The 24,788-nt window shown below is 39.8% G+C and overlaps 1 protein-coding gene across 1 annotated transcript in view; it reads left to right on the top strand.

Moving 5' to 3' along the window:
- asb8 (ankyrin repeat and SOCS box containing 8) overlaps positions 1-21,834 on the top strand; it is a 30,364-nt gene extending 8,530 nt beyond the window's left edge. The window contains exons 3-4 of the mRNA XM_036533425.1: positions 4,890-4,994; positions 20,090-21,834. Coding sequence (XP_036389318.1) covers positions 4,890-4,994; positions 20,090-20,725 — 741 coding nt within the window. The 3' untranslated portion in view covers positions 20,726-21,834. The remainder of the gene's footprint in view (positions 1-4,889; positions 4,995-20,089) is intronic.
- Positions 21,835-24,788: the final 2,954 nt, after the last annotated feature.

Genomic DNA, 24,788 nt, shown 5'->3' with positions numbered 1-24,788 from the left:
AAGCAAGGTAGCTGAACTGGAAATCGGGATGCGGTGCTTGAGCTGCAGCTCCAGGCAGGAGCCCGGAGCAGGGACAGGAAACAAACAGAAAACAGTGATTAGGGGATGTTAATTGCAGCAATGAAAACATAAAGGCATAAAGGCAAGGGGGGAGCAGAGGGGGGAAGAGAGATGCATGTGTGTAATAAGGAAAAATCCCTGCAGACAAGCACTATGGCAGAATACCTAGGGGACAAGAGGCAAGGGGCCAGCATGATCATGAGGGCGACCCTAAGGCAGTCAACACCAGACCACAGCCGCACCAGCTGAACACAGAGTAACCAGGCCATGATGTAGTGACAGCAATGACCACTTAGTCCACCAGAGACTCTACGATCAATGTCAGCATCGTGCCGTGTCCCTCAACTAAAAGATTTGAAATAGAGGTAAGTTTTTAGCCTAGACTTAAAGGCAGAGAGAGAGTCTGCTCCCCGAACCTCGGTGGGTAAATTGTTCCACAAAAGAGGGGCTCGATAGGAAAAGGCTTTACTGCCTATATTACTTTTACCCACTCTTGGACTAATGAGAAGTCCTGCGCTTTGGGAATGTAGTGTTCGTTTTGGAGAATATGGGTGAAGAAGGTCTTTAAGATTGGGAGGGGCAAGCCCATTTAAAGCTTTAAATGTAAGGAGAAGTATTTTGAAATCAATGCGGTATTTGATAGGTAGCCAGTGGAGAGAGGCTAATTCTGGGGTGATGTGCTCAAAGCACTTTGTTCTGGTGAGAATACGAGCAGCTACATTTTGAACCAACTGAAGGGGCTTTAGGGAGGCATATACACATCCTGACAAGAGGGTATTAAAGTAGTCCAATCTGGATGTAACAAAAGCATGGATTAACATTTCAGCGTTGTGTATTGATTAGGGCTGCCCCCTAATAGTCGACCAAACGATAGCCGATGAGGAGAATCTTAGTCAACCAAGTTTTCATTGGTCGGTTAGTCGTAGAAAAAATCTCTCAAACTCCATTCGGGAGCTGCGTCTCTTCGTTAAAAAGTTATTAGACTATGTCTGGCAGGAAATCATCCAAAGTGTGGGATCATTTCGAGCGTGTAAAGGACGACCCCAAGAAGGTGACATGTAAACTCTGCATGCAAAGATTCGCCTATCATTCGTCGACCTCAAACATGACTTAACATCTGAAATATGTAGGGGAGAGCCGAGACGAAAGTAACACGGCGATTTTCTCCGAGCCCATACAAGTCTGATATGCCTGACTGCGTCAGCATGTACAGCTTGCAACACTTACCAGAACCCCGAAAAACTGTGAATACGTCATACTTTCGCGGAGTTATATCCGAGAAGCTGTTTTCAATCACGGAAAGGTAATTCACTCAAGCGGTATTTTTTTTAATGACAAGTTGTGTCTATTGTTTCATGTGTCATAGTCATGATCATTTGATTTAATTAGTACTCTAACGCATCCCGAAGTTTACCGTGTCAGAGTTCGAAATGGTATTACTGTTCGTTTGTGCTACGTTTGTGCCGTAAAAAATTAGTTTGTGCTGCTATGGTTTTTTAGATATAAACATTGCATTTTTGGGCGATGAGGTCACCCAGCACCCCAAGCTTCTCCGAATTGCTCCAAAATGGTCTCGTATGTTTGTGCCGTAAAATTTTTCGTTTGTACTGCTGTGGATTTGTAGATATAAACATTGCATTTTTGGGCGATGACGTCACCCAGCACCCCAGGCTCCTCCGAATTGCTCCAAAATGGTCTCGTTCGTTTGTGCTGGTCAGATGTAACGTTTGCCTGGCTGGCAAGTGTGAAGTAGTCACTGTATTCCCATTTATTCTCAGTCACACCCCAACTAGGCTTCATTATCTCAGGCATGCTCTCTGTTTATGTGTGACGTCTCATAGCCAGTGAGCTGCCAGGTTGCCTTGGCAACGATAAACTAAAGCGGCTAGTCAGCCGTTCGATCTCTGGCTAAACTGTTAATATTCTGTTACAGTTACGGGAAACATAAATAATCAAACTACACAGCATATAACATAAAAACAGTCTGTTATTGGATTTTTGTCATTGAATTGGTATCCGTGGAGCCAGGCAAACGTTACATCTGACTCACTCCTACTCGTTTTGATCCCAGGTTTGACAACGTAAATGGCAAGCTAGTGGCTAGCAAGCTACCATACGCATATCGGTAACATTTTAACGATTCTGCTATAGACTGATATAGTAATAACAACGAGCTACATGACAGTAACAGTTTCACTACCCAGACGACGTACGCTAATAATACAATGTACCAGTGGTTATGGTGATATCTATCCACCTGAAAGAATGAATGAACAAATATTTGTGGGTCGGCTGATTTTTTTTTTACTTCAGTTCATGTCAACTGCCAACTGAAGAACACAGCGCGTTCCCACAGTTTAAATACCCACAAGTGGTCTCGTGCGTTCTACACTCAAATTAAAATACAGTACAGGAAAAAAATGAAATGGGGCGGTGTCTATAGACATTCAAGATTACCTGTATACCTGCAGGACCACACACGTATGGCTTATGTTTATTAAACATATTAAATATTACATGAGATGAAATATCCTGTATCTCACATAGGCCTATCAGGAAATAATGTAAGTTTTTCAGGGCACCAACCAGCAAAACGTTGCACAGTAGAAGCCGCTTTCTTCGTTATGGAGAAAGCAGCGTTCTGGAAGTTGTCACAGAATTTTTTGCCATGAAGTACAGTCTTTATCCAAAGCGTGACCGCACGAACGAAAATTATCATGGCACAAACGTAGCAGAAACTAACGTGACCTTTTTGGAGCAATTCGGAGAAGGTTGGGGTGCTGGGTGACCTCATCGGCCAAAATTATAATGTTTATATCTACAAATTCATAGCAGCACAAACAATTTTTTTTACGGCACAAACGTAGCAGAAACGAACGAGACCATTGTGGAGCAATTCGGAGAAGCTTGGGGTGTTGGGTGACGTCACAGCACATACAATATAATTTGTTATATCTAAAAAACCATAGCAGCACAAACGAAAATTTTTACGGCACAAACGAACAGTAATACCATTTCGAACTTTTTAAATACTTGGGGTGCCAACTTCAGGCAGGTAAGCCAGTCAGGTTTAACTGTCAGCAGTCATTGTCGGGACGATTGTAACAGTTGTTTCTTTCTTCCCTCTACAATAACAGCTATACTTATTATATTCGTCATTCCTCATTTGTACAAAATAGCACCTGGTATTGATAGACCACACATGAGTTAGTCACAACGATAATTAGTTTCTGTCTGTAACGTTATCTTTTAAAATGACGTTTATCTGAAAAGTGTTACTTTCGTCCCGGCTCTCCCCTAAGTAGCCAAACGTTATTATCCCATTCGCACGTAACTTATTTTTATGCAATGTAGCGTGCTGTTACGCTACATCATTCGTTATATTTTCATTAGCGTTATTAAGCTTCTCATAGTTTTCGGTTAGCATTTGCTATATTTTTTAACGTTAAATCACTGTTTCCTTAAAGCTAAAATTAGCTAGAGTTTTTAGAATTAGCTAGAATAGTGTTCTAATCGCACCGGTTTTAGCATACGTGCTAAACGGCTAAGCACACCGGTGTGATCGTACGAGGGAAAGGGTTATTCCATTGTGCTAAATAATTAATGGCCTAATTAACATTAACGAATTGCAAAGTTAAGGGTATATGCAGCTAAATAAATGCAGCTGAACAAGCTGCAGCTTGTTTTACCCTGTGAGAACACTTCACATAACCCACATCTAGACCAAATGAATGATCAGCAAGTGGTGTCAGACTAGATCAGTGTATTCCTCAAAACTGAAGGAACACTAAAGAAGTGTGCAGTGTATGCATGCTTTTGAGGTATGAACACAAAACAGACACATCAGTGGTTTTTGTTATGTTTTGTCACTATTTTGTGTCCCCATATAGTTACAGTGTGTTCCTCTTAACCTGTTGTTGAGTTAGACCACAGAAGTGTAGGCTCTTTTGTGACAAGTACAAGTGGCTGTAGGCACAGCAAAGATTTGTTCCTCAGGATCACACAGAGTGTTTCTTTTCTTCAAAATGAGGGCTATTTTAGGCTATTTTCACATGAGGCTATGAGGGTTCCTACATCAGATGGTAAGCCAAATAAAAACCTTGCAGTCACATGCAGGAAGTGAAGTTTTTTTGTTTGGAGGAAACCAGTCATGACATTGATGTGTATTCTGCAAGAAAAAAACAGGACCTTGTGTTAATGGTCTTGGTCTGAGCCAGTATTTTGCATGTATGTACCCAGATGGCTTTCACACTGTCACAACTAAGTTAAAAGAGAAACTTAAAACATTCTCAGAATGACTTTGTGTGGGTTCAGAAAAGTCATTTGCAAGTGACCTTTTCATTTGAAGATGACCAGTTCTAAATCTCTCAAGATGAATTTGGATCTGTCATTGTTCTGTTCAAAGGTCCTGGTAACCCCACACGGGGGTTCAGTGCAATTTATGTACAGTACATTACATTGTTGTCATTTAGCAGACACTCTTACCCAGAGTGACCCACATAGGTCACAATTTTACATACTATCCATTTATACAGCTGGATATTTACTGAGACAGTACAATAGCAGTGCCCCAGCAGGGAAAGGAATCGGCAACCTTTCAGGTACAAGCCCTACTTGTTACCACAATGCCACACTGCCGCTCCCTTATTTTGCATACATTTTCCAAACAATTCACCACGCTGTCATGGCAGAAATATTTTGAGTGTCTCTGACATAACACTGCAGCATACAGTCAGAATACATTAGGGACTCCACTCGCTAAATGATTATGGAAGGGTGTAGTTGATTAATTGGTGTTGATGTTCACTGACCCCTGTTTCCTCCCCTAGGGTGCAGATGTTAACCGAATGCATGGAACCCTGAAGCCCCTGCATTGTGCCTGCATGGTGGCCGATGCTGACTGCGTGGAGCTGCTTCTAGAGAAAGGGGCAGAGGTACAGTGTAGGCACCCGCTGATGCAGTGCCGCCTTTAGGACAGCACACACCTCACACACTTCGGCTACACACCTATATTTAATAAGCTTTTGATTAGGCTGGTGTTGCTCATTAACTCACGGCTGTGGCAGTTACAATTACAGTTACAATGAACCTGTTGTAAATTAAATTTATAGAATTGGGTTGGTTATTTGATAAAATGGCACATGGTTAATGAACACAGAATCCTCCGATGTATACAAGCGTCTAACTATTTAAAATGTATATGTATGTGTGCTGTCCTTGGTGTATGTGCTGTATATAACTTGACAGTCAGATAAACGCCTTCCTAACATCAAGACTCTGAAGACAGTTGGCCCCTTGTCCACAGGTTTATTGACGTTGCAAGGAAGAGTGAAACTGAAACATACAAAAAGCATAATCAAGACTATGCTTGCTTTTAACATGTACAGATATACACAATGTAAATATACCAACTCAGTCTTTAATATGAATTAAATCCCCTTGTTTTTTACTGTTACGGGTTGTATGTATTTATTGTATATTTAACTTAAAATGTAATATATGGCATCATATTTTAACATGTAAGCAATTATCTGTTCATTTATTTATTTGTAATTATTCTTACAATTCTTGAACTTCCAATGGCCTAGGAACAGTGTAGTCATTAGCAATAGTAACTCGGTAGATTTCTAGCATCCAGCTTCACATAATGTTACATTGGCCCTGTTCACACCTGGCATTAACATGCGTCTTGGGTGATCCGATCACAGGTGGACAGCGCTAAGTACAGGTGTGAACAAACCCAAGACTCATTGAGGACGCATTGAGATCCGATCGCTCAGACCACATTCGGAGGCGGTCTGAGCTGCATATGGCCACATTCTTTTAGTAGTGTGAACGCAAATGTGTCCTGGGCCACATTGAAGGACCGTCTACTCAACTGACGTCCTCTCCGTAAGCGAAAGTACGTACTCATTCGTGCGCCAACGGCGTTCTCACTGGTGTGATTAGCTGTTTAGTGCGTATGCTAAAACCGGTGATTGGAACACAAGATTGGAAAAGTTCTAGCTAATTTTAGCTTTGAGGAAACAGCGATTTAACGTTAAAAATATAACAAATGCTAACTGAAAACTATGAGAAGCTTAATAACGAAAGCATAACGACTCATGTAACGTAGCTTAACACGTGTGCTAAAAATAAGTGCGAAAGGGTTTAAAAATGCGACAACAGGCAACAACAACTAGAGTTTGAAAGCTAGGCTACCTCAAATGCTTCCAAGTCCCAAAAGTGTAATGCAATATATTACATGGAAAAATGGTTTTATGAATAATATGTAAAGCGTTGTAGTTCTATAAATAAATGTTAGTAGACTATTGTGGGAGTCAAGATTTACGATATGAATATCAAGGGGACATTCTAAAACGCTTAATATTCCAAAACTGCGATCAATGATCACCAAATTTCTCTCGGACATCACGTGTCATAAACACTTTCACATATCAACAAATCAAAACAGAAATTTAAGGAATATGGTCGTTATCTTATGTTAAGCCTTTTCCTTATAATGAGCTTCAATGGAGAGGAAAACGCTCAATATAAGATAACGTCCACACTCCTAGGATTTCGGTTTTGATTTTTTTGACAGGTGGAAGTGTTTATGGAAAGAGATGTCCGAGAGAAATTTTGTGATCATTGATCACTGTTTTGGAACATTAAGCCACGTTAAGCCTTTTCACGTTAAGCGTTTTAGAATGTCCCTTCTTCTATAACAAGCACGCTTCGGTTTTAGAAAAGTAATTCATAAATGTATTCACAATACTAGCAAACCAGCAAACACTATACTGATATTAAACTACATCATGAAACATTTTCATTGCAGTGAATAACATAAGAAACTGAAACATAATATCTTGCTTAGCCTATTAATTCAAAGATAGTGGCAAGATGCCAGACAAATGAATTTCAAAATGTTCTAATCTAGCGTTTCTGCTTTTTCCAACGATAAATGGAATTTAACAAAAGATCAGCTGCAGCTGAGTTAAGGGTGTTTAATTTCAGTGATGAACAGAATAGCTTGCTAGTTAACTAGGTTTTCATTTACAGATACAACATGCATTATTTCATAGTGACAGTCATAACAAGATTTGTTCAGACAGACCTATAAATGATGCTTAAACTTACATTTGCAAACGGAAATGATGTACGTGTTTATTTGCTTATAGAGTGGGGAAGTGAGATCTGACCACAAGTGGTCACTCGAGAGGCATGTGGAGACGCATTTTAATGCCAGGTGTGAACAGACGTACTTAGAGTTGTCCACTTGTGATCGGATCACCCAAGATGCATGTTAGTGACAGGTGTGCACAGGTGTGTCCCAAAAATAATGATCTGCAATCATAGGTAATGATAAAACAATAAATGCATATGATGCTACCAAAGGCATAATGGCACCTACAGACTGTGAGATTTCAGCAATCTTTTGCGAATCAAAGTTTATTGCGAGCCACACTGTGCGACATGGATCTAATAAACTTAGGTACGGCATCAAGTTTGTTGTATGTAGACTGTACGATGATAACACCTACTGAATCATAGGCTATGACACAAGTCAATATACAAGAATAAAACGTCATCAGCCTGCGTTGGTTAGTAGGTCGTAGCAGCAGTCACATTGTGATGGTCATCCTAAATTTCTGACACTGTCAGAATTTTGTCCCAGGCTATCTTTGGTCGCAAGACCTTGACAACGGCCATCTTGAACCTCTCTCACAGTGCGATGTAGGCTCACCGTTTTGGGGCCATGACCAAAGATATTGCCACGTTTCTTTCACGTTGGTCATCTTTCGTCTGGGACAGCCCAAAATCGCACAGTGTATACCTGCCATAAGATGTATGCAGATGTTGCTGGATTAGCTCAGATACAATAAAAAACAAAACAGCTCTCCATGTCATGTTCACTTACTTCCTGATTACTGGTCACGTGACATAACTTCCTGTTACTGACGTCCAGTGATTTTTAAAGTGACCACAATGAAATACAGAAACATATAAAGAATTACTTTAGAAAACTGAAACAAGAGTTCTAACATATTAACTTAGTTGTAACAAAACAGTATGCATATATTGCCAGACCAGAACGCAATTTCATTAAAAACAGTCCCTGAAGTGGTGTTTTTTCGGATGTTTTTTACCCAATGGTAGCCTGTTTAGGCGACGTACTGGCATGCGAGCACTGTTCTTATCCAATCGGCAACTAGTTTCAACTTTCTGTGAGGTGGTGCCAGGAAGTATTTGCGGGGACTGTATCAGTTGATTACTGCAGCGAGTACCGAGGTGGCTACGTCACACTGGTGTTGGAGTGAAATTCCCCATTCATTTTAGTCAGAAATTTTTTTAAACGCTCTTTTAAAAGTACTTCTAGTGATTTATGGCTTACCATCGATTCCCGGATTATATATTGTGATCCCAACTTGCGATTTATATTGTTTAATTGTGTCGAGCTAAATTTTATGTAATTTAATTTTTCATCTTATATGCTAGTACAACCACGGGCTAAAAACTACATGTCCCATGAAACCACGGAGCTTTCTCATTCCCGCTCTCCGGCCTTGTTAGCTAGAGTGTGGCTAATCATCGTTATCAGCTATTGCTATAGCAGCTAACTTGCAAGCTCATCTTTAGCAGTCATCGCTATCAGCAGCAATTGTGTTGCTTAGCCATATTCTCCTCTTCTTTAAGATGAGACGTTTTCAGAAGTTTTCAGCGGGGCGAAAACCATTATAAATCAGGGCATGTGGAGGAATTCAGTTGTTTTGAGGGCCATATCGCCAGTTTGGTCAGGGCGAGCACGAGGGATAAGACCTACAGGGTGTCAGTGAGTGTAGGCCAGTGTAACGTTAGGTATCTACCTAGCTAGCAAGCAAAGTCAGGTTACTACATCATCACCCTTCGAGCTTGCTAAGCGGACTGATTGTTAGCACCCGATTTTGAATGATGAAAAACGCCGGAAGCCTTTGAGACATACCTACAGAGTCAGTAACATCTTGCTGTTTAAGCAAAAAGATCATTCTGCTTACACGTGTAGATTTGGGCACTCGACTTGAGTGAAAATGCACATTCAGTTAGCTACATTTGATAAACGTCTCTCTGATGGTGTGCTTACAGAGATAACCTTCACGATTTCCATGATGTAAAACTATGCCGTGAGGCATTTTGGAAACCTGAAAAATTTGCAGTCATTCACATATGTATGGTGGCTGCAGTCCGGGAAAGCACTGAACCATTTTATATATGGTTGTTTGTTAGCTAACTAACTACCAACTATCGTCTTTGCTACTATGTCTTCCACTAGTAAACCTAGCCGGTAGTTATGTGCAGTTCGTGAACGAACGAATCTTTGAAGTGAACTGAGTACTGAATCCCTAGTCTAAAAGATTCGTTCCTTCCTCTTTGCGCGCTGATTAGCTGGCATAGCAGCTATAACTCTCCATCCAGTGAATATTAGATATGCAGTCTGTCCACGAAGCAGCTTATCACAAAACTGTATCAGCAGTATGTTCATGACGACAACTAGCTAATGGCTGAAATGCTAAAACTCTCAAAGCACCTCCCACTGGCCATCTCGGCACAGCTGACAATGTGGGACAATGCAAAATATCCGGTGACTACGAAGACTCTAAACTCCCCCTACTGACCTGATGAACTGTTGACAAGTTCCTCAGTTCACCAGTTCCTTCGGACTCCAAAGATTCACTGACTATGTAGACCTGGTGACTATGTGTTGCCAGAATCGCTAGTTCTCAGTATAGCAGGCTACATCTGCCATTGACTGTGATGATGCAAAAGGAATCGGAGCACTTCCGTGACATTATTATAGGAATTAAAAAATATTATTAAATATTATTTTGCTCATGTACCTGGAATATTCTTTTATATTCATATTTTTAGCAGTAGCATATTTTAGGTATGCACAACGTATCGCAGTTCTTGTATATCACAACTACAATTTTATGTAGGCTACGATTTATTTGTTGTTGACGTATCACATTTCCTTTTAACGTGAATAAAGTCCTTATTAATAAATACTGACAAATCAACATAGTAGGCTACAAAACAAAACAGAAATGTGATGCATAAGCCTATGCATCACATTTGTAGCGTACTATGTCTACATTAACAACAAATAAAAATACGACATCACTGACTAGGCCTACAAGTATATTAAAATGTTTGGGCTTGATTAGTTCAAAACTTGTAAAATGAAGTTTTTCACTTCGGATATAAGCTTGGCTCTTTTTTCGTCAGTGCTTTTTTTTTTTTTTGTTCTAGTTTTAGTAAATGACATGTAGGCTACTTAGGCTATTATACGCGTTAAAATGTGGGGTTCTATTACCTTCCTAAAGACGAAGTATACTTTGTGGCTGCATGATTGTTTGAATAGCAAGATGCAGTTTCACGTAATGAATATTACGACTTAATAATTATTAATTTCATTGACATTTGCTTTCACACGTGCTGTTTTGCCACAGAGCAGGCTAATAATGAACATGATGTTTGGAACAATGTAGAGTAATTTTTAAAATGCAATAAAACTATTTACAGACTTGTGTATGCCGCCCGACCGGATATGGAAATGAACGAATCAGTGAGTCAAAGATTAAAATCATTTTATTCAACTGAACGAAAGGAACCGAATCACTAAAAAGAATTGTTTTGAACACCACTACTAGCCGGGTTCAGAGCCAACGATTTTCTTTTTTTATTTTTATTTATTTATTTTTTTTTTTATTTAACAACAACAACAACAGCAACAACAACTACAAAAAACAAAGAGCAAAGGGAAGCAATGAAGAAAAAGAAAGAAAAAAAGGAAAAGGAAAAACAAAAAACAAACAAAAAAACAAAACCATAATAACATTTAATAAATACATAAATAAAATAAATACATCATTCTTTCTATATATGTATTTAAATGTGTTTAAAGGTTGAGGCATAAAGCATAACAAGACTGACAAGACGTGATGGGGCAGGACAGACAAGACCAGACTGGTGGGACAAACTGCACACTGTGTTTTCATGTAGGTTTGTTGGAACGGAAAGAAAAGAGAAAAATATATAAGAAAGGAAAAAATATATACAAATAAATAAAAATTAAAAAGAATAGTAATGTTAAGGGTCATTTGTGGAGAGAGGATTCAGCGTTGAAGGTATTGTAGAAAAGCGGACCAGTTATCTTCATAGGATTTAATGTTGTTTTTCAAAGATGCGGTAAGTTTTTCTAGATTTGAATGGTCTATTAGTAGATTGAGCCAGTGAGCTGTGGATATCTTGGTTCCAGTTCAGTAATATGGTCTTTTTGGCGATGGTTAGTGATATTAATATGAATGATTTGAGATGTTTCGGTGTATGTAGTGTAGAGACATCGCCAAGTAAAGCTATGATGGGGCATAAAGGGATGCTGAGGCTAAGGATCTCAGATAGCCTGCTCAAGACCTCCGACCAAAAGTTTTAGACATGTGGGCAGAGCCAGAGGGCATGGAAGTAATCATCTATTGAGGCTGAACAATATGAACATGTATTACTTTGGCTAAAGCCCATGCGGTAAAGTTTGTGGGTAGTAACGTGTGTTCTATGGAGGACTTTATACTGTATAAGCTGGGTTTTGGAATTACATGTCATAGAGAATGAGTTATTGCATATGCTTTGCCAATCACATCTGTTGGTAGGTTGTTTATGTCTGTGGTCCACTTGTCTATAGGGATTGATATAGTGCTGTCTTCAGATGCTAGGAGTTTGTATATTTGGGATAACATTTTTTTAGGTTTGAGTGATTGTAACTTTAAATAGAGGGGAGGGCTGTGATTATTAAAATTCCTAGTGTTGTTTTTTTATGACTTCTTTTAACTGGATATACTGGAAGTAGCAGTGGTTCGGTATGTTATATTTTTTTTGGATGTGGTCGAAGGTCATGAGCAGGCCATCATCGAGTAATTGTCCCAGGCTGGTTACTCCTCTCTCATTCCAGGTTGAGAAGAAAAAGGATTTGTTATTGATTAAAAACATGGGGTTATGCCATAATGGAGTATGGATAGATGCTGAGAGGCTGTAATGGAGAATTTCATTTGACTTCCACCAAGCAGTTAGGGTGGTGCTGATAGTGTTGTTGTTTTTGTAACAAGTGTGAGTTTTTATGGATTTATCTATAAATGGGAGATTTTTGATGTTCAATTCTTGAGCTAAAGTGTTTTTGATATCTAGCCAAGGTGGATTGGTGTTATTTGTCCAGTGGCGGATATACTGTAATTGGTGTGAGAGGAAATAGTAAAAGAAATTTGGGGCCCCGAGTCCTCCGTATTGTTTGAGCTTTTGGAGGGTGGATAGTTTAATTTGTGGTTTTTGGTGTTTCCAGTAAAGCCCAGGGGAGGGGTGACAGGGGTCATGGCAAAGAGGTAGTTTATTTTTGGGAGGATGTTCATTTTAACGGTTGAAATTCGGCCAATTAGAGATAGTGGTAATTTATTCCATCTTTCCAGATTATCTTTTATTTCTTGTAGTAGGGGGGTATAGTTAAGCTTGAATAATTCGTTTAAATTTGGAGAAATGTGGATTCCAAGGTATGTAATAGATTTTGCTGTTTGTTTAAAGAGGGGGACCCCAGCCTCAGCATCCCAGTTCGATTTGGATATAGGCAGAATCTCTGATTTTGTCCAGTTGATGGAGTAGCCAGACACCTTACTATAATTACTGATCAGATTATGGACTGCTGGAAGTGAGGATGAGGGGTTTGTAATGTATAACGGAATGTCATCGGCATACAGACTGATTTTATGGTGGTGTGAGTTTGATTGGATGCCTGAGATACGGTCACATTGCCTAATGGAAGCAGCCAGGGGTTCAATGAAAAGTGCAAACAGTAGTGGGGATAGAGGGCATCCTTGTCTAGTACCTCTTTGTAACTGAAATGGTTTTGATATAAGTCCATTGGTTATAACAGATGCAGTGGGTGAGTTGTACAGTGTTTTAATCCAATTGGTGAAATATGACCGGAATCCAAAGTGATTAAGGGAGGTGAAGAGAAAGGGCCAATCTACCCTGTCGAACGCCTTTTCGGCATCAAGGGTTGCTATGATGAATAGTGGATTGTTAGAGGAGGTGCTGTTTTTATAGAAATTGATCAGGTTGAATACTCTTCGTGTGTTTTCTGAGGAATGCCTCCCCTTGATGAAGCTGGTTTGATCTATGTGTATTAATGATGAAATTACAGATTCCAGTCTGACTGATAAAGCCTTGCTAATAATTTTCGTGTCTGTGTTGATTAATGATATGGGGCGATAGTTGGAGCATTGAATGGGGTCCTTGTTTGGTTTTGGGATGACTGTAATATAGGCAGTGTTCATATGATGGGGAATAGTGGTATTTTAGTGGATTTCAGATATCACTTTAAAAAACAGAGGTGAAAGGAGAGGCCAAAACTGTTTATAAAATTCTACAGGGTAGCCATCTGGTCCAGGTGATTTATTATTAGGCATGAGATGAAGCGCTCTGGTGATTTCTTCTAAGGAGAGAGGTACCATTAGATCTTCTGCTTGGGTTTGAGTTAGTTTAGGTAGGGAGACATTCCTGAGAAATCTTTCAGCATCTTTAGGCGAGGAGTTCTGGTCTGAAGTGTAAAGATTTGAGTAAAAAGATCTAAAAGAGTCATTAATTATGGAGGGGTTTTGAGTTTTATTTCCAGATGAGTCTATGATTGAGGTAATAATAGATTTCTCTGTTTGTTGTTTTAACTGATTTGCTAATAGTTTGCCTGTTTTATTTCCAAATTCAAAATGTTGCTGTCGGAGTTTGAGGAGGGTGCCTTCAGTTTTCTTGTTCAATATGTTGTTTAACTCATATTTAGTTTTCAGGAGTTCCTTCATTACTGAATCGGTAGGCGCGTGAGAGGCCAGAAGGTCCAATCTCTTCACCTCTTTTTGCAGGTTGTTTTCTTTTGCAATTTCTTCTTTCTTTTTGTATGTACAGTACGATATAATTTTCCCTCTCATGACTGTCTTTGCAGTTTCCCATAGTGTACATGCTGTTATTCCAGGAGTGTTATTGATTTCTATAAAGGATGCTCATTCGTGTTTGAAGTAGTCGTGAAATTCTTTGTCCTTAAGTAATGAGTTATTGAAGCGCCATCTGGGAGGAGGGAGGGGCTGATGTTCTGCTAAGAAGATAATACTAATGGGGGCATGATCAGAGATGATAATGCTATGGATGGCTGAGTCATTTATTCTGTGTGTGATAGAGTTGTTAACCAAAAAGTAGTCTATACGGGAGTATGATTTATGGTAAGGTGAATAATATGAGTATTCAGTATTACTGGGGTTATTCATTCTCCAGATATCCATCAGTCCATAATCTGTCATGTACTGTTTAAGCAAGGATGAGGAGTGGTTGGGTTTATTAGTGGAGGTTGATGATGAGCGATCTGTGTTTGGGTCCAATACTATGTTAAAATCACCGCCTAAGATGATATGTGAGTCAGGAAAATTAGACGGTTCTGAGAATAATGAGTGTAAAAAGGAGGAAGAGTCTGCATTGGGGCCATGGATATTTGCTAGGGTTAGAGTGTCTTTTCCGATAGTACCAGTGATAATGATATAACGTCCCTCTGGATCGATCAAAGTTGAGTTGTGAGAAAATGAAATGTTTTTACTGATTAAAATGGAAACGCCTCGTTTTTTGAAACTATGTGGAGTGGTATGTCTGGCCAATCCATCTAGCTGTAAGTTTCCGAGATTCTGCCTCTGTAAGGTGAGTTTCCTGTATAAAGCAGATATCAGATCTTAGTTCATTTAGGTGATTTAATATTTTTGTTCTTTTTGCTGGGGAGCTGATTCCTCTTATGTTCCATGATGTTATTTTCACTGGCAGTACCATGGGATAGGTATTGTGGTGATTGATATTGAATTACACAATGTGCAGTAAGGATGCATGTGGGGGAAGGTTTTGAATGTGAAAGCATGTAATAAAACTAAAATAAACATGTAACATAAACACAGAAACATACAAGCACTCAGAGTGAAAAACATTAACGTAATTGGGGATAGGTAGTCGAGTTGGGAGGTCATTTGAAGACTCAACTGTGTAAAGCGGGTCTGGAGTAGGTAATATTACAGCAGGAAAGTCATTTTTATAATATCTTTGGATTTGTTTTTTATAAACAATGATCGAGAAAGATAAGAGGGAAGACGGGGAGAGAGAGATAATGGGTAGATACTGGGAGATAGAAGTAAGAATCCTAATAAAGAGTAGTGATGGCAGAGAGGAATGCAATTGCGGTGAAGTAGCGCGATAGAGATACATGGCGGGAAGAAGGGAAGGAGAAAAGAGCCAACGATTTTCTAAACCGAAGATCATCCCAGAATACCCAGCTGAGATGGTGGTATCTGATTTGTCAGGACGTTCCCCCGCATTGCTCTATGGGATATGTCGTTCGAAAAGTGGACTACAAAATGAACTACAAGTCTTAAATCTTAGCATTTTTGGAAAATATTGAAACATTTGACGAGTCCAAATATAAATCCTCACACCGAATAGATTAATTCAGGAAATTTCCAGCTCCTGAAATGAATCCGAACTTGAGTAAAGATGGATAGTGTGCAAAGCCCATTGTAATTTTCCATAGGGAATTTACTTCCGACGCCAGCGAAGAACCAGTGATAACGTACCCACCTTGGGATCAGGGGTGGCCAAACCTTTTTCAACGGGGGCCAGGTTAGATCTTGTGAAAATACCCGAGGGCCAACTCCTTGTTTTTAATTTTACACATGCATTCTAAAAGCTTTTATTTTCAGTGTAATAATAAATCAACAATTAAATGGGCTGTAATCAATAACATAGCAAGCCTTGCCTTCACATTTTCTTACACTGACTACTTAGTAAAATTCAAAATGTACTGTGCAGTTTTCAATTAATTATGAAACAGTAAGATAGCAATGAAAACAACACATTCTTAATGTTTATATTGTATTATATTCAAAATATTCATTATGTAAAATCTTCAAAATACAAATCAATTAAGTTTTATTCAAATCCGTTAACATACAGTAGTGTATGTAGGTGCCTACTATACTTAAACAAGTCTTTAAGTCAGACATTTTATTTATTTATAGTGCCTTTAGTTTTAAGCAAAGTTAATTCTGGACTGGTATAAATAAAAGAAATATGAATATAAAACAGGCTTAATAAGACATCATTGCAATGCATTGCATTTCAAAATACAGATAAATTAGACTGATGATTCAAAAACTGTAGATGTGTTTGCAGGCTAGGCCTACTGTTGCTACACACAGGTGTTTAATAAGCTTTTGCACGAATGAGGTTAATGGTTTTTACCACTGGCTTCACAACATGCTCAAATTTCATAAATTTCGCGCACAGCACTTGTTGATGAATGATGAATTTTACCGTGAGCATGGGCGCGATGCCATTATTTGTTCTGTATCAGCGCGGCTAATCCACTCTTTTCACCTAGCATAGAAGCGCACCATCAGTAGTAATTCCGCTCATTTTCGCCCATGGCAGTTTTATGTCATTGACAACTTTAGACACGGACTGAAACAAATCCTCCTCCCTAGTATGGCCCCTCAGACTCTGAAGGTCAAGTAATTCTTCAGTAATGTTCATATCATCACCTCCCCTTAAAAAATAAGTAGGTGAGCTGGCATCCACCATCTTCATTACACAGTCTTTCACAAACTCTCCCTTAGCAAAAGGTTTAGTGCGCTTCGCAATTAGCATCATAGCATTGCCACTTCCTAGCTAGCTCTGGTACCTTTTTTCTTTGAATCTTTTGCCCGTAAGAAGAGTTGTTGCTGAGAGGCAAAGCTAGCTTCCAGTTGCTTCACTTTGTTAGTCCTTTCACAGCTGGACAGTTTCTGGTACAAACTGCTTATTTTCGTAATGTGTCTTCATATTGAATTCTTTCATAACAGCGACAGTCTCTTGGCAAATGACACAGACGCAATTATTTCATCTTTCAGTGGAAAAAGTACTCCGTTTTCCATCTCTCTTGAAAGCGGCGGCCCTCGCTATCAACTTTGCGTTTCTTTGCAGCCATAGCGAATGACTGGTAGGCTATTGACTGAATAACCAATCAGTTTGTTATTAAGGGACAAGTTTAATTTCTTCAATGTTTTGCAGGTCTACAAACTGTTAGTGCTGCCATCGTGTGGTGGGCCACTTGAATAGCACATTTCACCTCTTCACCACATAGCCTAATATTGTACTATAGTGCTGGCACCGTGGCGGCCCACTCGCACTATACAACCCCTGGCAAAAATTATGGAATCACCACACTTAGAAGATGTTCACCCAGATTTTTTACTTCGTAGCAAATAAATCACAGATATGACACAAAACAATTTTTTGGCTTTCTGGCTTCGTGAAACATACCTTAAACAAATTAAATTAAATTATTTTAATTAATGGCATACATTTTTTCCAAATCAAGTAGAGGAAAAAATTATGGAATCACTCAATGTTGAGGAAAAAATTATGGAATCACCTTGTAATTTGCATTTCTAAACCAAATACCGGCACAAGTATAAAAATGCAAATTAGTCTGCAGTTACAAGAGAGTGCTTGCAGACCTTAACGAGCTGTTAAACTCGGCTAATTGAAAGGAAACATGGCCTCAACAAGAGAGTTGTCAATTGAAACCATGGAAAGGATTATAAAACTCCTTCAAGAAGGAAATCCAACATGGAGTGGGCAAAAGATGTTGGTTGTTCCCAGTCAGCTGTGTCTAAAATTTGGTGCAGGTATAAACAAAATGGTAAGGTTATAAAAGGAAAACATATGGGTAGACCATGGAATACGTCAAAGCATCAGGATAGAAAACTCAACACAATATGCCTTGTAAATAGAAAATGCACAACAAAACAAATGAAAAACAAAAGGGCGGAAACAGGAGTGAATGTTTGTGACAGAACTGTAAGAAATCGACTGAATGAAATGGGATTTACATACAGAAAAGCCAAACGAAAACCAGCACTAACACCTAAACAGAGGAAAGCAAGGTTACAGTGGGCTAAAGACGAGCAATCATGGAGTGTGTATGATTGGATGAAACTGATATTCAGTGATGAATCATGAATCTGCATTGGCCAAGGAGATGATGCTGGAACTTTTGTCTGGTGCTGTCCTAATGAAACATATAAAGATGACTGACTGATGAAAACAATAAAATTTCCCCCCTTGTTTATGATATGGGGTTGCATGTCAGGTAAAGAACCAGAGGAGATGGCAGTCATTACCTCAAAAGTCAATGCACAGGTGTACATTGAAATTTTGGACACTTTTCTCATTCCATCGATAGAAAATAGGTTTGGTGATGATGAAGTAATTTTTCAGGTTGATAATGCATCTTGCCACAGAGCAAAGAGTGTTAAAGCTTTTCTTCAGGAAAGGCATATCAACTCAATGACATGGCCAGCAAACAGTCCAGATCTCAATACGATTGAAAATTTATGGTGGAAATTAAAAAAAAAAAAATAGGCTCCATCTTGCAAAGCTGATCTGTCAGCCGCTATTCGAGAAAGTCGGAACCAGCTTGATGGAGAATATTGTTTTTCATTAGTGAAGTCCATGTCTCAAATAATTCAGGCCATCAAAAGCCCAAGGAGGACCAACAAAGTACGAATTGTGATTTTTTTGGTTGATGATTCCATAATTTTTTCCTCTACTTGATTTGGAAAAATGTATGCCATTAATTAAAATAATTTAATTTAATTTGTTTGAGGTATGTTTCATGAAGCCAGAATGTTCAGCTATTCGACAAAAATTGTTTTGTGTCATATCTGTGATTTGTTTATTTGCTATGAAGTAAAAAAGCTGGGTGAACACGTGGTGATTCCATAATTTTTGCCAGGGGTTGTATTTAGGAAGAGAGGCCACGGGCCATTTAAAATCTGCCCCCGGGCCGCATTTGGCCTGCGGGCCGTACTTTGGCCACCCCTGAAATAGATGGAGCACGGAAGCGAAACTTGTGAAGTGTGGCGCAGGCACAAGCATAATAGAATGGGGGGTGAAAAATAAATGGTGATAGGCTTGGTTAGATGAAAATGGTAATGACAGACAAACGTTCAGCATATGTTGTCACAAATTAAACGAGCCCGTGTGTTCGAAAAAAATACAGTATGGGACAAGCAGCAAAAAGTATTATCTCAGCATGATACAGATCCCTCACACAAAGCAGCTGTTCGGGCTCTTGGTTATACATCAACGTTGCCGTTTCATCCATCCAAGACCGCATGTGCAATCATAAAGTCTGCATTTATAGTGGAACATGATCTGTCTTTCAGGATAGCGCCAGCGCTAGTTGACCTGTGCAAAACATCACAGGACAGAACTGCACTCTCCAAACTTAGCGTATCAAATACAAGGCCTATCTACTCACAACATTGCCTGTCACATTAGGCAATGTTTTGTGCACAAGCTGTCAATACAGATGTTTTCACAGAACGTTGATGAGTCCACAAACCGCAACATGGACAGAATTTTCAATGTGTTGGTCTGATTCTATTATGATGACTTGGACAAAGTTGTAACACAGCATCTTGCTACTCCACCAACATTTATTGAAGTTGCACTTTTCATTTTTAATAGCATTTAAGAAAAAAAGGGAAGCACTTTTAATTAAATGTGTGTGTGTGTGTGTGTGTGTGTGTGTGTGTGTGTTTGTATATTTTAATACAATCACTTTCATCAGAGTAACATCATCCCTATATAGAAACCCATCCTCATGGGTCTACCGCATCTGTGTGCCCCTTTGTTGCTAGGTGTATGTACTGAAGATCATTTTGAGTTTCTGCTTTTTTTATATTGAAAGATTTGATGTTATGGGAAGAGGGAGGGAGGAGGGCAGGGGGAATAAGTTGAATGATATGCTGTTGTATCCTGTTGACAACATTTTTGCTTCATTCCAAAACTGCAATAAATAAATGTTAAAAAAATGCAGTTAAACACAAAACTGTTCTCAGTTTCTGAATACAGGTAAAGGCTCTCCCTCACGTTTCCTCATGTGCAGTCTGTGCTTCCCCTTCAGGTGAACGCCTTGGATGGCTACAATCGCACAGCGCTGCACTATGCAGCGGAGAAGGACGAGGGCTGCGTGGAGCTGCTGCTGGAGTATGGTGCGCAGCCTGACGCCCTGGATGGCAACAAGGACACCCCGCTGCACTGGGCGGCTTTCAAGGACAACCCCGAGTGCGTGCGGGCGCTGCTGGAGAGCGGTGCCTGCCCCAATGCGCGGGACTACAACAGTGACACCCCACTCAGCTGGGCTGCCATGAAGGGCAATCTGGAGAGTGTGCGCGTGCTGCTGGACTATGGCGCCCAGGTTCATGTCACCAACCTGAAGGGGCAGACGCCCATCTCTCGGCTGGCGGCGCTGTTGGCACGCGGCCTGGGCACAGAGCAGGAGGAGGAGTGCCTGGAGCTGCTGTGCCGTGCCGCGGGCAGGCTGGACATCCAGCGACCCGACGGATCTCTGCCACGTGAGCTCAGCCGGGACCCGCAGTTGCTGGCGCGCCTGAGCGCCATAGCCACCCAGCCACCCTCGCTGCGCTCGCTGGCACGCTGTGCTGTTCGCTACAGCCTAGGCGTCCAGTTCCTGCCCAGCGCCGTCAAGGAGTTGCCACTGCCTGAGTCAGTGCAGGAGTACCTGCTGCTTAAGCACTGAAGGAGGGGAGGAGAAGAGATGAGTGGATGTGGTCTATGAGGAAAGCAGACGGTGTGTGTGTGTGTGTGTGTGTGTACATACGCAAATTTTGGTACATTATTTTCCATTTACATCCACCTGTGTCTGAGTGTGACTAGAACAATTGCCGAGGTTGCGTGTATGTGTATACGCACGTTGTCTCTTTATTCCTGCCTCCCCCCATCCTCCTTCATGTCAGCTGACCTCAGGACAGTGGTCTAAGGAGAAATCATTCATTCATCTCATGGATAAGTGTATTACAAGGAACCTGGGTCAGCATAGTTGACTACAAAAAACTACAGGCAGTCATATCTGTGAGAATATGGCATTTATCCATTGAAATGCAGCCTGTAAGACAAATATTGCTCATGCTGCATGAAAAGTAAAGGCTTGCATCTGCTTGTAAAGTATGTGTGAAAATATTGATTAAAGATGTAATATAATGCTTAAGCTGCATGTGTTTATGGTGCAAGATGGGCAAATATCCCTTTGGCTTTTAAGTTTGATAAGTAATCTTAAAATTCTATTGTATACCCTGTTAAATGAGCATATAATTTAAAAAGGTTTATTTCAACAGAGAAAAAGATGTTTTATGTTTTGAAGTGGTTTTGTATCTATATCAGTCTATTTGAGAGCATAGGCCCGAAGACCTGTGACACAGTTAATGTGAGAATACACTCAGTATGATAATCACTTAAAGTAAACATGACCTAGATGCACTTGGAGAGAGGGTTGAACTCTTGAAGTCATCAGTATTTTCAAAGGGGCGCAGTGGTCTTTTCTGTAATACTTTGGATATTAAATGGAAAAATGTGGAATGAAAACAGAGCAGATGAGAGAACTTCACATAGTGCTTGGTAATATATTTTCCATGGAATATTGTAAAAAGAGGAACAATTGCATAATTTTTATTGCCACATCTCATAGTTGTAGAGTGTACTTCAAAGACACGGGGCAAAAGACAAATGTATTTCTTGTGTGCTGTTGGTGTTTGTGTTTTACAAGTAGCCTGTGTTTTGGTTGAGCATACCAATAATACTGGCTCTTTTTTCTGATTGTACATACCTAAAGTAATAAAGTGAAATCATCCTCCTTGCATTTAGGAGTCTTTGATTTATCCAGTTCTTTTTGTGTTTCCATTATTATTTTATTTTTAAGAAAAAGGACAAACTTGTCCAAATGCTGTACATGTGCATGTTGTTAGTGGCCCTATTACTGGACCTTTTGTTCTTGCAGTACCAGCCTCAGTCCAGTGGGGGGTCTTTGTCTCAGGACGTTCAGTTCTTTGCAGATGCACACTGACACAGTAACCACGTTGACCAGAACAGAAGCTGCCACAGTAGGTAGTACAGGATCTGTAGCCTACAGTGACTCTAAGCCTGTTACTCCCTGTGGAGACTCTGGCCAACACTTCTCACAAAAAATGATACAGAAGGAGCAAATATTCAAAACCAATCATTTTAAATAAAAGCAACAAACAAAAAGAAACAGCCAGAACACACAGCCAACCCAATTCAGTCTTAACCAGCACTGCAGCCTCACACCTGTATTTAACAAGCTTTATTAGACAGGTGAGGGTGGTTAACCTGTGGCTTACACAGACAATTAGACAAGTGACCATGGAACAATTAACTAGCTAGGTGTATATGTGAAATGAGGTCAGTAATCAACAAATTATCAATTTAAAAGACAAAGATCCTTGAATAAACAAGTAACAGTTTGATGGAACAAGTGAACATTCTCCTTCAGCACCTGTGTATATCTTCAGATGTGTATTGCCACTTTTCAGTGGTATTCATATAGACTTGGTGATGTAAGCATGTGTACCTAATACAGGTCTCTACATCCCTCTTGCACAGTTCACCCTCCTTGATAGATGGAAGGTCTTGATGACATCAAAGCCAGAGGGTGTTGGATCACTGCTTTCAGTTGTGGCTGAGGTCAGTTTTGATAGTATGTGTCTGCAAAATTTTCCACATGTATACATATTTATGATGTATGGACCAGGCAATATAGAGGGCAGAGAGATTCAGCTGAATCATCTGAAGCTTGCAAATCTGTGCAGAATGTCAAACACGGAAATTCATTGTCTGAGGCAGGGCTGATGCAGACTTAGTGACTTTTGCACAGTCTGAACCCATTGGACACTCAGTCTGTTGGTGGTGATCCCCTTCCTGTTTGCTGTGTGAGTGGGTTTTATAACACTCACCCATCCCAATGTCACCCTCTGTGGAGAAGCCAATATTTGAGAGGATGAGCAAAACTGACAAAATAAGTAATTTATTTTAAAAATCCAGAAAAAGGAACCAGCATAAGAATATAGCCAAACCAAATCAGTCTCCTAACACAGCACCCTCACATTTGTATTTAACAAGCCTGATTAGGCAGGTGAGGCTTGTTAACCAATGGTTGGCTTACACAGACAGACAACTGACAAGTAACAATGAAATTAACTGGTTAGATGTATTTGACATGAAATGAGCTCAGTTATTGACAAATTAGCAATTTGAAAGACAAAGATCCTTAAGACAATAATTAAACAAACCAGCAATTAACAGTTCTGGGGGACAGGTGAAGGTTCTTCTTCACATTCAGCCTCTCTTGATTCAGTCCTACCAACAGTCAGCATGAACACTGTTTAATACACTGACCAGAAGTGAGGGGAGAGCAAGGTATCATGATTCCCAAAATCGGTGGGCTGTTTAGAACCAGTGTTTTGCTGTTAAAATCTTTTGACAGTGACTTAGAACACCACCCATTACAGATTTCATGAATGCCACTCCCGTCTTCTATTTTGTTCCTGTGGTATTATTTAGCATTGCTCGTATGTTTATGATCCAAGTTAGCACCATTGTTCTGGGTTAGGTAAGCGAGTAAGACAACTATTACCCCTGAAAGAAATTTGTCTTGCATACATATACAGCGTTGATGGGGACACACGCATAAAACTAGTACAGACAACGCTGAACTGAACAATGCATTATATGTTCAGACAGGCATGGCTAAACAATAGTGTACACTTGAAAAACCAAGTAATTCCTAGATGTACAGCAGTTACAATCTTAAGCATGGTCATGGTTTAAGGGGAACATATGCAGTATCCACCATATTTATTCTACCCCCGATTAAACAGGAACAAAAACATGATGCAACAGAAACATGTATATGCTTAGATTTGCACTCTACTCTTGACAAGATTGCACTGAGTAAAGTCAAACTGTTCAGAAACTAATTTCATTCTAGAAAACGAGACAGACATATTTATGCACACCGCTATAGTTTGTATTTTGTACACCATCCCTTGGAATGGATTATTACATGGATTCTGTAGTGTTTTAAGAGGCTTTGAACTTTCTGAGAGGAGATTTTCATGTAGTCATAATTCCTCTACGTCCTTTAGATCTGATTTTCAGCTGAAAACAGCCAAAAATGTTTCATTTAATTGAGGTCTGGGTTGAGGTCTGATTGAAATGACCAGTTAAAAACATTATCTTATTTAATTTCATTTCAGATGGTGAAATAAACTTCCACACTTCTTCTGTTCTGCTGAGTCCACCTCTGTCTTCAAGAAACATCTGAAGACACAGCTCTCTCTCACCTGAGCACCTGAACCACTACCCCATAAAGGAATGTCTCAAACTCTCAAACAGGTCTCGAACCTGTTTCCTACTAAACTATGAAATAAAATAAAAAGTGTAATGTAACGGTTTAACAAACTCCTTATATTCTCCTATACCCTTACCTTGCTTGCAGAGATGTCCTCCTCTGTTCTGCTACATTGTTTGGTGAGAAATTCTTTAAATGTGAATTCAACCTGTGGGAGGGCTACACGTGATTTGAAAAAATGAAGGATGCTAGCCTCTTTTTTTCATCAGAGCCTCACACGCCTGGGTTTGGATGGAACAGGGCCATTAGTTATGCAAGGCCTGATCTAGTGGGCTGGATACATAATTAAAGACATGGCTTCCTCCTTGGCAAGTTCAGGATACAGAAATGGGAACGACAAAACAGCAAAGAGTAAGAGCTGAGAGAGATTTCAACAATA

The sequence above is a fragment of the Megalops cyprinoides genome, chromosome 7, assembly GCF_013368585.1.
Source record: "Megalops cyprinoides isolate fMegCyp1 chromosome 7, fMegCyp1.pri, whole genome shotgun sequence".
Lineage (NCBI taxonomy): Eukaryota > Metazoa > Chordata > Actinopteri > Elopiformes > Megalopidae > Megalops > Megalops cyprinoides.
The sequence above is the reverse complement of the archived record's forward strand: the minus strand, read 5'-3'. Positions and strand labels throughout refer to the sequence as shown.